The sequence below is a fragment of the Gallinula chloropus genome (assembly GCF_964237585.1).
Source record: "Gallinula chloropus genome assembly, chromosome: 2".
Classification (NCBI taxonomy): domain Eukaryota; kingdom Metazoa; phylum Chordata; class Aves; order Gruiformes; family Rallidae; genus Gallinula; species Gallinula chloropus.
In genome coordinates, this window is record NC_140086.1 from 70,509,677 (window position 1) to 70,524,380 (window position 14,704).

Consider the following 14,704-nt stretch of genomic DNA (forward strand, 5'->3'; position numbering starts at 1 on the left):
ATGTTTTTTTAACTTCAGTTTTCGACTCTTTTGGTGTCATCGCAATAAGTTTCTCCAAAATCATTTAATTACTGCAACTAATTTATGTATCTCTGCTGGCATATGCTACAAATTTCTTATAACATTTCTTACACTTTATTAACATTTTAACTAAGCAGAACAGTATAAAGAGATGTCAAATGGTTATTCACTTCTCAGTAGGTTACATGTTCTCTGTGAAATCCAGTCTTCCTTAGTGTTGCTTTCCTAAGACTGAGGCAGAAGTTATAAAAGGCTGTTTAAGAATTGATGTTCTAACCTTCTGAAAGGTCTTTTCTCTTTACAGGACAGCTTTAAACTTCATGTCTTTTCTTTATCAATGAATTTGTTCCATTACAGTAATTCTTTCTTTCAAACAACAGTTTCCAAGGCTGGTGTTTTGTGTGAGTCATCTTCCAAACATAAATTGTTGGGGTTTTGCCAGTCCCATGAAGGAAATTCTGTAGCAAATAACGAACTGCACTATGGGGTAACTTGTGAAGCAAATACATAATCACATGCTTCCCTTGGGGATTATCTTCAGAAAGGTTGTAATCAAATTCGAACTGTCACTGCTAGAATAAGTTTCTAACTACTTCCGTAGACTTGCATGGCTTTCATATTTATCCAGGTATGATTCTGAAACTAATAATTAAACTGAAGAGGAAAGCTTTCTCAGATCTCCAGTTTTCAGTTCTAATGATAAGACATCTTCATGGAATAGTGCAAACTTTGGTTTTTTTCCCTTCCATGTAAAAGAATCAACAGCATATTTACAGATAAACACCTTCGTGCAGTTTTCAAAAACTTTCTGGGAAACTTCCTTTTAAAAATGTCCCGCAGTTTATGCAGTGGTTATTTTTATTACTTAAATGTGTACACCCTCCCTAGCCCCTCACCCCCAAAAATAAGAAAAAGACTGGAAAGGGGGCATGCCAAAGCATGGTATTTTCCCACAAATGGAGAGGTGGGTCCTCTGCTGTGCCCTTGTGTTGAAAAATATTAGTGCTGCTGAGCCATTCAGGCAACACAACTCCACCAGGGCAGGCACTAATGAGAGCATCCTCATACAGAGCCCATGCTTCTCCCTTCTCCCACTGCCTCTCTTCCCTGTGCAGGGAGCTGCTGAGTGTCCTACTCTCAAAACAGATAATTTCTGCCAGATCAAAATGATGACGTCATTTGTTTGCCTGAAAGGAAATAAATAGCGAGTGCAGCTATTGAGAAACAAGGGTGATATTTTTCTTGTAGTATTTCTGCTCTAGTTTGTCCATATATCTTTTGTCCTGCATGCTCATAATCCTTCTCATCCTTACGCATCCTCTTTACAGCACAGTCATCTTTCCCTGCCTTCTCTAACTAGTAGAGAAGCTCCCCTGTTTTTCCTAGATAGTTGTTAACACGGGGAACTTGAGTTTCTTGCTTTTTCTTCCTGAAGTCTTTTTGCCGATGTGTTTGTTGCAGTTCCCTTTTATATGCTGAAGACTGAACTGCCAGTAATTCTTAGCAACATCTGTGTTAAATAGGCTTCCAACTTAGAACAGCAGCAGAACTGAGATCTCTGTTACTGAAAAAGTCATACAGCTAAGAGTACTGTAACTCGCTGTGGAAACGTTGAAGAGAAATTTGTGTGAGGCAGTAGTTAGAAATGAACATAGAATCACAGACTGCTTTGGGTTGGAAGGAGACATCTAGTTCCAACCCTCTGCCATGGGAGGGGACACCCTCTGCTAGACCAGGTTGCCGAAAGCCCCATGCAACCTGTCCTTGAGCACTGACAGGGAGGGGACAGCCACAGCTTTTCAGGGCAGCCTGTGCCAGGGTCTCACCATTCTCACAAAGAAGAATTTCTTTCTAATAGCTTATCTAAGTCTACCCTCTTTCATTTTAAACCAGTTACCCCTTGTTCTGCCATTCCACACCCTTGTAACCAGCCCCTCTCCAGCTTTCCAGCAGGCCCCTTCAGGTACTAGAAGGCCGCTATAAGGTCTCCCTGGAGCCTTCTCTTCTCCAGGCTGAACAACCCCAACTCCCTCAGCCTGTTTTCATAGGAGAGATGCTCCAGCCTTCTGATCATCTTGGTGACACTCTGGTCTAAAAGCTCCTTGTCTGTCTGATGCTGGGGTCAAGAGTTGGGCTCAGTACTCCATGTGGAGTCATCAGTGAACTCAGTCTGACTAATACCCTCAGGAATGCTAAACAGTTGAAAGAAGCTCAACTGCTCACAACCACCTAGTAGGTGTATCAGTCAACAGATTGCATTTTTAATGTAACTTCCTGTGTTCTAATGGATCTTGCTAGGAGAGTAAATTAAATGTTGTGAACTGTTATGCGTACAAATGAAACAGTAAAATGGCTTTCTACAAGGATTTCATTTTCCTCTTTCTTTTTTTGGTAGTAGAGTACTAGTAATCAAGAAACAGTGACAACAAAGGCCTAGTTTGGAATCACATCATGTGTCAGGGGACATGATGCTGCTGAACAGTGCGCTTGCTACTGATGTTTGTCTTACAGTCCTGTGGCAGTGACACCGCAGCCTCTTTGTATAGCTGAGCTTCCAGGAGCAAAGCATATTGGAAGAACAAGACAGTTACGGGCTTAAGTCACTGAGAGGCTCAGCACTTGCATCTCCTGCTGAGCTCAGTAGAGTTTGAAAGTGTTCTGATCCTAGAAAAGAAGATAACAGGCCTTAAGTAACTGAATAGAAAGTGACTCATCAATTATGTTAATGCTTTTAATCAATTATGTTAATGTTTTGGGTCATCCCCTGATCTCTGTGATTTTTAACCTCCCGACTGTTTGATTGCAGCTGAGCTGGGAGAGTGTGAGCACCCAGAGCACACACCAGAACTTGTGTCTGAATTCAGGTTTGCACCGAACCAGACCGAAGCAATGGAATTTGACATTTTTCAGAAATGGAAAGAGTGCAGGTAGGGATCCTGTGGGCGAGTGGTATCTCTAGCAGCTGGAGGTTTCCTTCTCTTCTGACATCAAATATATCCACAAGAACCTCTTCAACAGATGTAAAATGGCCATTTTGTCTGTCAGTTGGGAAGTATTCTCGACAGGTGTTGAGCCCTCCCCCTCCTCAGAAATAATCGGGCATAATTTAGGGAAGATGGGTAGGGTGAGTTTTTCCTTTTTTTGGCTGTTTTCTTTAGGTGATTTCTTAACAGTCTAAGCAGTCTGATCCTTTTTCTGTTTGAGTTGGAAACAATTCTCTTTCTCTTTTTGACTCATGTACACATAAAATTTTGTATTCAGGCTAGTAGTCAAGAGGTTTTTCTGTCTTTTGTTAATAACCATGCTAGATTTTGGTGATGCTGTCTTACCTGAACTGTCATCCTTATTGCAATTTTACATCACTTTAAATTTTTGTCCCTCTAGTGTGTTCTCATTTGGGTAGAAGAGGGTAAAAACATAAGCTAAGCCTGAAATACCATTTCATTTCATTAGGATTCAGGGCCCAAAGAAAAGGAGTAGGAAAACAAATTTTAGAACATTTAAAATGGGCAAAGATTTCCTACCATAACTATAAATTTTATGTTCTTAGGGGAAAGAGCCCAGCACAGGCCGAATTGTGCTACTTGAACAAAGCCAAATGGCTAGAAATGTACGGTGTAGATATGCATGTAGTTAAGGTAAGCTCCATGTTACACTTTATTTTATGAGTGTGGGGTCAGAACATTGAATGGAGATGCTGCCTCTGGCTAAACAGTCTTAACTCAAGGAATTTCACTTGAGTTTAATATACTTAATGCTTTTCACTTATTTTAATATACTGCCAATTAACTTAAATGTTTAATTACTGATTTAAGTACAGACCAAAAGTACCTCCCAAAGCATCCCACGTTTGGGGTCATCTGCACAACAGTGTGTTCATGCCACTTCCTGCTTCTCACTCATTTTCCTCTTCTGACCTGTGCTTTTTACTGCTCCTTTATGGGTCACCCATGGGCTACAGGCCCTCAGGGTTGTCCCTGCCCTGGTGTGGGTCAGTCCCTTAGGGGTGTCCTTGTTGTGGGGTGGGTTGCCCCGGCGTCATGGACCCTTAGAAGGACCTCCTTCTGCAGGAGAGGCTCCTCCCAAGGGCACATCTTCAGCCACGTCCTCCACAGTGGCCTTTTCCACATACCTTTTCCTATGTCCTTCAAATTTTCCCTTTTGTGTGTTCTTCCCCTGGCAGCTACTGCTTGCTCTTAAACTCCCATGAGCTGAGGTGTGGGGCTCCCTGGCTGCAGTGTTGGTGCGCTGGTGTTTCCATGGGCATCAGAGCCATCTGGGGCAACGCATGGCCTCCTCCCACATAGGGCACCCTGCAGCCACCCATTGACAAAACCTGACAGTTTGTACCCAGTAAAGATGCAGATAGCCCAATCCTTCTGGTCTGTTATGTTAAAAAAATAATAAAAATAATGAATTCTTCTTGTTTAGTTTAAAATGTACGGAGTTTGACTTACTACAGCAGTAAGATTTACACTACGAACGGCATATTGATTATCGATTCTGTGCTTACTTGCAGGGAAGAGACGGTTGTGAATATGCCCTTGGACTGACACCAACAGGCATATTGATCTTTGAAGGAGCCAACAAAATAGGCTTATTCTTTTGGTAAATTGTTTTTGTATTGTATTCCTTTCTGTTAAAATGCTGAAATCTCCCGTACATAATAAGGTCTTAACTGTATTTGCCTAGTGTAGATTGAATCTACAAGGTTAGAAGTACCACACTCAAATGCAAAGTGTTTGTTGAAAAATAGCCCTGTTTCTAGGAAAGCCTCCTTTTATTGTGATTCCTGAAGTGTTCCAGCACTGCAGACCACTCATACGTTTTGGAGGATTCTCCTGGGTCACAAAATACTATTTTTTCCATTAATTTTCTTTTTGCTTCTTGTGTTTAGGCCTAAAATCACAAAAATGGACTTTAAAAAGAGCAAACTAACACTCGTGGTTGTAGAAGATGACGAACAGGTAACTTTCTTCCCTTACTTGGGCCTGATCCAACAAAGCATTGTGTGTGCTCAGGCTGGTAAGAACACAAGGGAGGCTCGGCACACTGTTGGCTCAGGCTGTATTTCTCCTACCAAGGACAGTAACTAATGTCATGCATGCCAACTTCCATAGCTTTTGTTTCTGCATTTAGGGCAGAGAGCAAGAGCACACATTTGTTTTCCGGTTAGACAGTGCCAAAACGTGCAAACACCTGTGGAAGTGTGCGGTGGAGCACCACGCTTTCTTCAGATTGCGAGCCCCAGCAAACAGCAAATCTAGTAGATCCGACTTCATAAGGCTGGGATCACGCTTCAGATTCAGGTACTGAGCGAAGTAACAGCAACGTATTTGTGCTTATGGGAAGGAGGAGGCGCAGCACCCACCGAAAGGCAGTGCTTAACTTGGTTTGTTTCTGTATTCCAAGCGGGCGGACAGAGTACCAGGCGACACACGGGACGAGGTTACGCAGAACTAGTACGTTTGAAAGGAGGCCCAGCAAGCGGTACCCTTCTCGAAGGCATTCGACTTTTAAGGGTGAGTGTCTGTATGTGTGTTCCTGAACCAGTCATGTAAACACCATACTACAGCCATAAATCTGTACCACGGTATAAAAAATCTCAGACCAGCTAAAAAGTCAGAAATGTCCATGGGTTTGTTCCCTCCAAAGTCAGGGTCCGTTGTTTGTATCTATCATTTTTATTCCTGTCTGCAGTTAAATCTTCCATCCCCCATCTGAGGAGGAGGTACCCATGGTCTCTTCTGTCGCTCCATTGAGGAGGGAAGAAAAGTTGCACCAAACTCAGGGAAAGCATGTAGCATTTTCTTTGGAAAAGTGTCTTTTTCGTGTAGCATGGGGCAGTGTCCAAAAGCCCTGCTGACTTCCTTGTGTCGCCAGACAGTTGTAGGGTTACTCAGCAGTCTCATTACCCAGTTCTGCTGGTTTGCTGGTTGCTCACCTAGCCAGACTCTGAGCTTAGCCAGCTTTCTCTGGGAGTTGAAAAGTGCTGAATTTGAATGGAATGGCAAGGAATTGATTTCCCCTGTGGTTCTGTCATTCGTCCTTTAACACTTAAGCTTTTTATTTTAGAATTTTTAAGATTTTTATTTTTATTTTTTTTTTAGAAAAATAATTATAATTTTAGAAGGAGCACTGCAAGATAGTCCCCTCTAAATTCTGTATTATCTGGGGCTGGAGGTGTAGTTGCTGTATGGAGCAGGGTGAGCTGATACTCCCTTAGGATGTCTTTGCACTCCTTTGCCAAGGATTTCCTATAATAAGAACCTCAGTTCCACGAAAAATCCTTGTGGTGTTATGGGGGCACTTCTGTTTCTCACAGAGGCAAAAGGGTAGCAAGTACACACGCTTTCTAGAGGCTTTAACATGCCCCTCTGTGCCTTCTTCCTTAGTACAGGTCAGTTTCTTACAGAAACACACATTTATTACATTTGTAAGATATGGTTATGTGATACATGAGAGTCAATTAAATGATAAGTGGGGATGATTTTATGAGTGGAAGAATAGATTATTTTATTTTTACGTTAACAGGGTCTGTCAGACCTGCAGGTTACATCTTGTGTCTCAGTGCTTCTGTACTTCTGTCTGAGATGGGGGGGAGAAGAGAGAAAATGTGGCTTAAGCTCAGTTTAGTTCTCTGTTCTTATCCGCCAGGCAGAGCTGCTGCCAGACCTAGATGATCTCCCTCCAGAGAGCTCAGTAGCACATTTGCTAAGTTAAGGCAAAAATTCCCCCTAGATTATTGTCTTTCACACATCTCTTGGCCGTTAGGTCCTGTACCTAGTTGCAGCCCACAAGTGCTGGATTCTGTCCTAGCCCAGTTTCTCTGAGACTTCTACAGTGTCTCGTTAACTCTGTCACCCACTTCCTGCCTTCAGCAGAGACTTGGGTTTGGGGCTGTATCGCTCGGCAGTTGTTCAGTGCTCTTGAAAAATACACTGTCAGGAAAGGGAAACGATCCATCCTGGTTATCCAGCTGCCTTTGTCTCTGCCTTTCCAGCCTGTCCAAGCTGCTGTATTGCCAGCTGATTGACTTTTTTTGGCTACCCTTATTCACTGCAACAAGCCATAGGCTGTTACAAGCCATAGGCAATTCTGCCATTAGCATCTTCAGTAGTTTTCTGGTTTCTATAAGATGTAAAATTGCTGAGAGGAGTAGCTTCTGCTTCCCAAGGGACTCGATGGCATTGACATGGGTAGCTACAGCGAGGCGAGAAGAGTAGTGCCCTGGTTGTGCAGAACTCCCTCTGCCAGAACTCCTTCTGTGACATTTGGGAAGAGCACTCTTGTCTGCTGTCACCTTTGAGGGGTCTGGAACTGTTGCAGAAGCAGAGTGGGGTCTGTGTCTTCCTCATACTTTACCCACACAGGAATGCACTTGCAATTCTGATGTGTCTGGGCAAATATGTCTGCATGAGGATTCCCTTCAGCTGTAGTGTAACCTCCCAATCACAGTAGCTGCAAAATGAATGATGTTTCATGTCTTCAGGTTTTTTTCACCTGTCTTAAGGTTTTTTGGTTTTTGTCTTTAAGCAAACAATCCTGTGAAAGCGGCACAACTGTGGTAAGTGACTGCCCAAGTTCTCTCTACCTCTTAAGTGACATTGCCAGCCCAAAACAATCTTGAAGAACGTTTTTGCATTAGTGTTTGTCAAAACAAGTTCTCTGGTGTGGGATGACTTGCTTTGGGATCTCTCATTATGGAGCACCAGATTCTTCCTGGGATCTGCCTATGAGGCTTCCTTCAAGTGCTTCCATTTTGTAATGATTTGTGTGTGTGTGTTTGAGATCAGACTAAAGTAAATCATATTTGCTTTTTGCTTGTTGCTATTCTGCTAACTTATCTAGCATGATTTGTTCCTGTTTCATGTAAAATGAAGACAAAAAAATTTCACCCCTCTTTCTTTTGCACCCTAATTGCTGTTGGGTTTATCTTGAATAAAATATTGATATCCTTAACTGTAAAATATTGATATCCTTCACTGTAATACTTCTCTTAACTATAGGAAATTGTGACATAAAGTATTGATTACATAAAACCTAATTTTTTTTGTCCCCTAGTGCTAAAAATACTCCTGAAGTCCATAACTACCAGGTAAGAGTCTAACAATTGTTAAGGAGAATGCTGTCATTTTCTCATTTAGTGGTAAAGATTTTTGCTGCTATAATTAATACACGTTTAGCTCCCCTTTCCTTACTCTGGGGTGAGATTCTCTGTGGTGGTTCAGAAATAAACAGCATCACACTGGGAGTTAAGGAGAAGGCAGAGGGACTCTCCTTTCTTTCTTCCCTTGTGTTCTTGGATGCTCCACTTGCCCCTTCCCTTCCCATCCTGTCCCATGAAATCCCAGCTTAAAGCCTCTGGGACTGTGAATATGATGGACCCCAGGAGACTGCTCTTTGAGCCATGCTTTTGTCTAGAGCAGCCTTTCACACTGGATAATCTCTGACAAATTCAGAGTTGCAACAGTCTCCCCTGTCACAATGCTTAAGGGGTTCATTGCTGGTCAAATATTTGTGCTGGAACAGGCTGCCCAGAGAAGTAGTGGATGCCCTGTCCCTGGAGGTGTTCAAGGCCAGGTTGGATGGGGCCCTGGGCAGCTTTGTGTAGATCCAGGCCTGGAGGTCGGTGTCCCTGCCTGTGGCAGGGGGGTTGGAGCTCTATGATCCTTGGGGTCCCTTCCAACCCAGACCATTCTATGATTCTATGATTCTATGAACTATTTGTTTTTGTTTTTAAACGTACTCCTTTATACACACACTTCAGGGAGAAACCTCAACTGGCTTTCATCCATGATGCTAGGGGTCTGTGCAGCTGAGAAAGCAAGCTCTGCTTTCACCCAGGCTGAGTGTGTGCATGAAAACTTAAGTCCTAATGCTTGTTTTCATTAAAAGCCTTGCTAGTGATTTTTGTTTCACTGTTTCTCCTCAAGATCTCGGGGATATGAGAGAAATGCTGTCATCAAAGATAGGTGACCTTCTGAAGACTGCTATTACAATAGTAACCTTTCTCACTCTCCACCTTTGATTAAAGCTGACATTCTTTTGATGTGCTTTCTATGAGAAGCACTAGATGTGTCAGGCTGCCTTTCAAATAGGAAAGCAATTTTCTCTGTGTTTTCTCATGAGTGTGTCCTCACGGGCAAGCTCATCGCCAGGAGGTCTCATGTATGTGCTAAACAGCATGGGGGAAGGTCTGAAACAGTGGGGTTTCTAGGGCTCACGGGGAACATGTACCTCATGGCCCCAGGAAGACAAAGCATTCAAGTTAATAGGAAGGTTTTATACGATTTCATTAACCAGGTTCAATGTTTCCACTTGCAGCCACAGTATCATCCCAATATACATCCTGCTCAGCCACACTGGCATCCGCATACACCTGTGAACGTAAGGTAAGCAACCTTCCCTTTGTGAAAAAGAGGGTTACTTCTTGCTTTACCTTTGGCATGACACCTAGGTGTCCTTGATACTGGTGATTTTCTGCACGTGAAAACCAAACAGAATCTAGATGTACCTGATGTGGAGGCAGTATTAAATAGCTCCTATTTAGCTTTTGCTTTGGAACATCCTTAATCTCATGAAGAATGTTTTTTTCAGGTTACTTTTTAATTCAGTTAGATCCTTGCACTGCAGCAGCATTTAGTCTTTTGTAGAAATGTGTGTAGAAAAACAAGACGTATGTGGAAGCAAGTGTTAGGCACTTTGCAGTTAATGTTAGTGAAGTTACAGCACTGAGCTTTTGAGAAGTTTCACAAAAATACTCCTGTGTGTGCTACTGTGCTATCTTCTCCCAGTTTTTTGTTTTGTAACTAGTAATGAAAGAAATGGAGTGCAAAAGGATTTGGGAAGAAATTCAGTCCATGTTAGAACCAGTTTGGTGGAACCAGTGGAGGCACACACCTGCTGGTCGATATGTGTCTCTGCATGGGCACGTGATTGAAAGCTACTTTATCCTAATAAAAAAGTAACCTTTTTAGGTTACTGAGGGGGGGTAGCCAGAAATAGACTGAAAAATATCAATATCCTAATTTTCATTTCTATTCATCTTATGTTTTTATCTCTGTATTCTTATATCAGGATAGGGAGAGTGACAACTTAGTGTAGGCAGGCTCTGGAGATGAGGCTGAAAATGGTTGAATAGACAATGAAAGGACAGTTTGGTCCAAGTGTGAGGCTGAGAATGCAGGAAAAAAAAACAAAATATGCTATTGGAAATACTTACTAGGCAGAGAAACAGACATGCTTATTGTCATCTCAGAATTCCTGATATACAGCAGTAAAGCAGATACCAAATTTAGGCTAGGGACAAAAGACTGTTTAAACTGGGTAATTAGCTTTGCCTGTACTTCACGCTGAAGATTCTTCCTAGGTTCAAGGTTTACTTTTTGTGTGTGATTTAAAATGTACAATTTCACATTATAAAAGAGTGGCTGCCAAAAGAGGTTAATGATTTTTATGACTTGTTTGAGGTTTTGCTGAAATTCTTCTAAAGATTTCTTCACTTATGATACTAGCCTGTAACATTTTAAAGCCAAATAATTCACCCTGGAGCAGGGTGATATTGAAATAAACACAGTAACGTATTGTAATGTGTGTAGACAACCTCCCCCCCTCAGCCCCTCCACTGCCTGGGCAAAGATTAAGGTCAGTGAAATATGAACAATGGCTTTTTTATAGCGAGGCTTCTAAGTCTGAAAAACATACTTAAAAGCTCAGTTGTGCAAGCTCGGTAGGAAAGGTGCTCAGAATTTGTGTCCCAGTCAGATAGGAGCCATTTAAACCTGTGGTGAAAGTGGAAGCTTCAAGCTGTCCTAACTTGGAGTCTGAGGGGAAGAGTTGGATGTTTAACATCTTGGACAGCTTGACCTGAGAAAGCTTAAATCCACATGGCTGTGAACTTGAGATCAAACCACAGAGACATGACATTCTTCCTGCTGGGTGTGCAAGTCTAGAGCGGGCAAAGGGCTGAAAGGAAACTACCCACGCAATACCTGCTGTATATGTCAGGGTTTTTTTTTTTTAATAATTTGGGAAATAATATGTGGAATTGTGTCTCAGTCTCCTTACTAAAATCTTTGCAGTGAAATTAGCTGGTTGCAGTTAACTTAATGTTCGGTCTTGTGAGAAAATTAATTCCAAATAATAGTTGCCAGCATTCAACTTTAGCATATCTCCCAAAAAAAAGGTAATAGCTAAAGCTGCCTGTATTTCTGCTGGCATTAAACAAAATACCAAAATGAGAAGTGCAACTTCAGCTTGGTATTAAGGGAATCTGAAATATTGTCGTTTCCTACTTACTGGTCAAAATTTGTATGTGTCTGTGCTCCCCCTGCCCCCACAGTGGTTCAGGAGACACCATGGCTGAGGTTAATATCTCTAAGCAGCAATAAGTAATGAACAAATTAGGAAAGAATCTTTTTCCTCTCAGTGCTTCTGTGAGTTTCGCTGCACAGTCACAGCCAAGAGCCTGCTGCATGGGGTGTGGGCTCTGCTGTTCAGCTGAACAGGGTGCCTCTCTGTAGCTTGTCGGCTGCTTCAGCACACTTAATGGCACCAGTGCTGAATGAACAGCAATGTTCACAGAAGAGCAGTTTTCACCCTTAGTAGGATTGCCTTTGGTAATTTTTCAGGCCTAAGGGATACACTTTGCATGACCTCAACCTTTGGCATAATGCAGTTTATTTTACTTGCTTGTTGTACGCATTTAGTTTTCCAGTAGTCTCCCCTGCCCCCACCCCCACAACCCCTCTGGGTTTCAGGAGTCTGTAATGCTTGAAAACAGAGCTTTTAATGACTGAGCTCTGATTCAAAGCCTTTTAAAATCTGCTGAAAGATGCCTGGTTGCTTCCATGGCTTCTACGTCAGGCCTACAGGTCTGTCACCATGTCCTTCCAGCCACCCATCCCACCGCACCGCATGCACGCTTAGCACTTGCTGGATGAACTCATGAACTCATGTTACTGTGTAGCTCTCATAAGTTTGCTTCCATCTCTCACTAACCATTAACTGTGCAAATGGTACAGGCCACCCTATCATGATGACAGGCCATATTGGAAACCCCCCACAAGTGGAGAGGACAGCAATTTACGATATATCCAGGAGCAGAACCAGAAGAATTTAGGAGGAGTCCAAAGTATGGTGTACCAAGATAAACTCATGACGACTCTCTGAAAGACAGTCATCTTCATTTCACCTGCCATCTTAGACGATCATTGCATTCCATGGTCCTTGTCTGTCTGCAGTATGTTCACAGTGTATTGTGCATAAAGTGTGTGTCTTTGTATGTACATCCATCCTTGTTTAGTGTTCGTGGACATTCTTGGGAAAAGTGTTTTCCGCTTCTTTGTAAAAAAAAAATATCTTGAAAAACCTTCTGTAAAAGCTGGTGAGAATTTTCAGTGCACCAAATCCAGAAGTATTTCTGGGGATTTACATTCTACCATGCTTTCGAGTCTGTGACCCTCTGCCTGTTGTTCAAGGTCAGCCATTTGTGCCTTAAGTTTTTTTTGTTGTCTCATTTCTTTTGAGCCGGATTAATAGATGAAGTTTGAGAAATTCTGATTTTTGGCTGATACACAAATAGGAGATCGGAGGGAGGGAAAAAACAATTCACACTGGCAATCAAAACGGCTTGTGGACCACCAACAAAGGGAGCCTGCTGAGTTAGTCATAGCTTTTGGTGTCATTTGTTTTTAATTTCTGTGTTCTGCAGCAAAAATAGAGGTGCTTGCTTAACTTTGGAAACAGGTATAGGGAAAGAACACTGTAATAAACCCCGCAGAATACGTGTATTCCTGTTGTGACTTCCTGATTGTGATACTGATGGCATCCCCCAAAACCATGCCTGCTGCTATAAATAGCAAGAATGTTAAAAATGAATCCTTGCTTGAAAGGGTGCTGCTGTCGTCTTGTTTTCAATGTGATTATGGAAGTGAACTATACAATCGCGTAAAGCTACCTACTGATCATTTTTCCCCCGAGTGGACTGGAGAGCGCAGCTCGCGGTCGGTACACTACGAGAGGAGGACAATCCAGTGAAACAGCTCTATTTTTTTAACATAGACATTTGCAAAGGTGAATGTATACTTTACAGACCCAGGTGTTTAAACAGGCTTGGCTGATATTTTGATCGCTTGCCGATTTTATTTGTTTCTTAATTATTTTTTTTAAAAAAAAAAACCCACCCTGGAAATCAATAGTGCCATCATCATTCACGCCCTGGTTTTAATCAGGCCCATAGGTCTGTGGTCTCTCTCTCTGAAGTTGTTGGGATGAGCGAATCTTCATTTGGGATATTTTAAAAATGAAGTAGTTTTTAACTTGATTTTGATAAATAGAGGTTTATAAACAGCTATAACCATGAATTTTTTTTCAGAGCAAATTTGATAGTGTGCAACTTTTTGTGAAATACATTTGTTTACAAATGCTATCTTTTAATATTTGTTTTGATCTTTCCTGTATGTGCTAAGTACAAATAAAAGGTTTCAATCTTCCTACTCTGGTTATGATGCATTATTTATTTTTTGAATACTTTTGGAGGGAGGGTGGATAGATACAGTACACCTTGTATGTGTGCCTGTTTTGCCCTGTAGTCCCTAATGCTGTGCTGGATCAGCGTTTCCAGTGCAGCCTGTAGAGGGGAGGGAAAACAATAAAACAGTTGTGCACTGGGATGTGAAAATGCCAGAGTAAGCCTGAGGTGGGTAATCACAGAGGCTGACTTCAGCTTCCCAGGGCTAGTCTTCCTCTGTTTCAGCAGCCTTTTGTTTGGGAAAGGAAGAAAGAAAATCTCGGTTGGAGCCATCGGAACAAGAGCTGCTGCTCTGAATGCCCTCCAGAGCAGGATGATTTGAGTGCTCCCGGTGAAGCGGAGAGTTGCTGCTTCGTCGTTCACACACCTACATCCATAATACAGTATTGTCCTGGTCACATAACTTCTTTGGCTTCTGTTGTCAGTGCCTTGTTGTCAGTGTTCCTCCTCATCGTGTGGTGTTGTCTGCGCTTTGGTTTAACGCTCAAGGTGCACTGAATGTGAGGGGTCGCCACAACAGATCTCCAGAAAAGACAGTGCGAGGCCTGAAAGGTCCTTACACGTTACAGTGCCTTGTGCAGATCATCTGCACTACAACCAGCCTGTGGGACTTGTGTGCTCTCTTCACCTCAAGGGAAGCACTTGTCATTCTGCTTCTCTGGAGAAGCAGTTCACATGCTCTGCATTCCCGTGCACGTTTTCACCTCTCATCCCGCCTGCTGCCTGCAGACAAAGTCACCGAGCGATCAGATAGGTAAGAAGAGATGGATTTCTTTGTCCTGCTTTGCTCTAGTCTTAGTTGGCTTCTTGTAGACAAGGGGCTGGGATGTGGTGGGGAAGAGGGGGCATTTCTACCTGCTTCCTCTGCCCCCAGCACCTCTCTGGCTGGTGCAGCTTGTGTCACCTCTGCAAAGGTGGATATGGGTGCCCCTGCACTGAACTAAGTGGTACAAATAAGTTGCTTTAAATTTAAAAGCGTGTTTGGAGGGGTTGGGGGCTCATAGCTTACAAAGTGTTATCTTTAACAAGTGACTAATACAGGGCTTGTGGTGTTAGGAATGCGTTTTTGTGTTTGAAGCAACACAAAACGCTGCAGGTGCAAACCGGATTACGTGGGGAGAGAGCAGAAAGGTGGAAAATGCGTGGGGT

At 42.6% G+C, this 14,704-nt stretch overlaps 1 protein-coding gene across 1 annotated transcript in view; it reads left to right on the plus strand.

The window, feature by feature from the left end:
• Positions 1-13,520, plus strand: part of EPB41L4B (erythrocyte membrane protein band 4.1 like 4B) — a gene marked incomplete at its 5' end in the record, with an annotated part of 88,982 nt that extends 75,462 nt beyond the window's left edge. Inside the window, 10 exons of the mRNA XM_084280586.1 lie at positions 2,828-2,948; positions 3,572-3,659; positions 4,541-4,629; positions 4,919-4,988; positions 5,161-5,330; positions 5,434-5,543; positions 7,558-7,588; positions 8,086-8,119; positions 9,349-9,416; positions 12,048-13,520. Coding sequence (XP_084136712.1) covers positions 2,828-2,948; positions 3,572-3,659; positions 4,541-4,629; positions 4,919-4,988; positions 5,161-5,330; positions 5,434-5,543; positions 7,558-7,588; positions 8,086-8,119; positions 9,349-9,416; positions 12,048-12,195 — 929 coding nt within the window. The 3' untranslated portion in view covers positions 12,196-13,520. The remainder of the gene's footprint in view (positions 1-2,827; positions 2,949-3,571; positions 3,660-4,540; positions 4,630-4,918; positions 4,989-5,160; positions 5,331-5,433; positions 5,544-7,557; positions 7,589-8,085; positions 8,120-9,348; positions 9,417-12,047) is intronic.
• Positions 13,521-14,704: the final 1,184 nt, after the last annotated feature.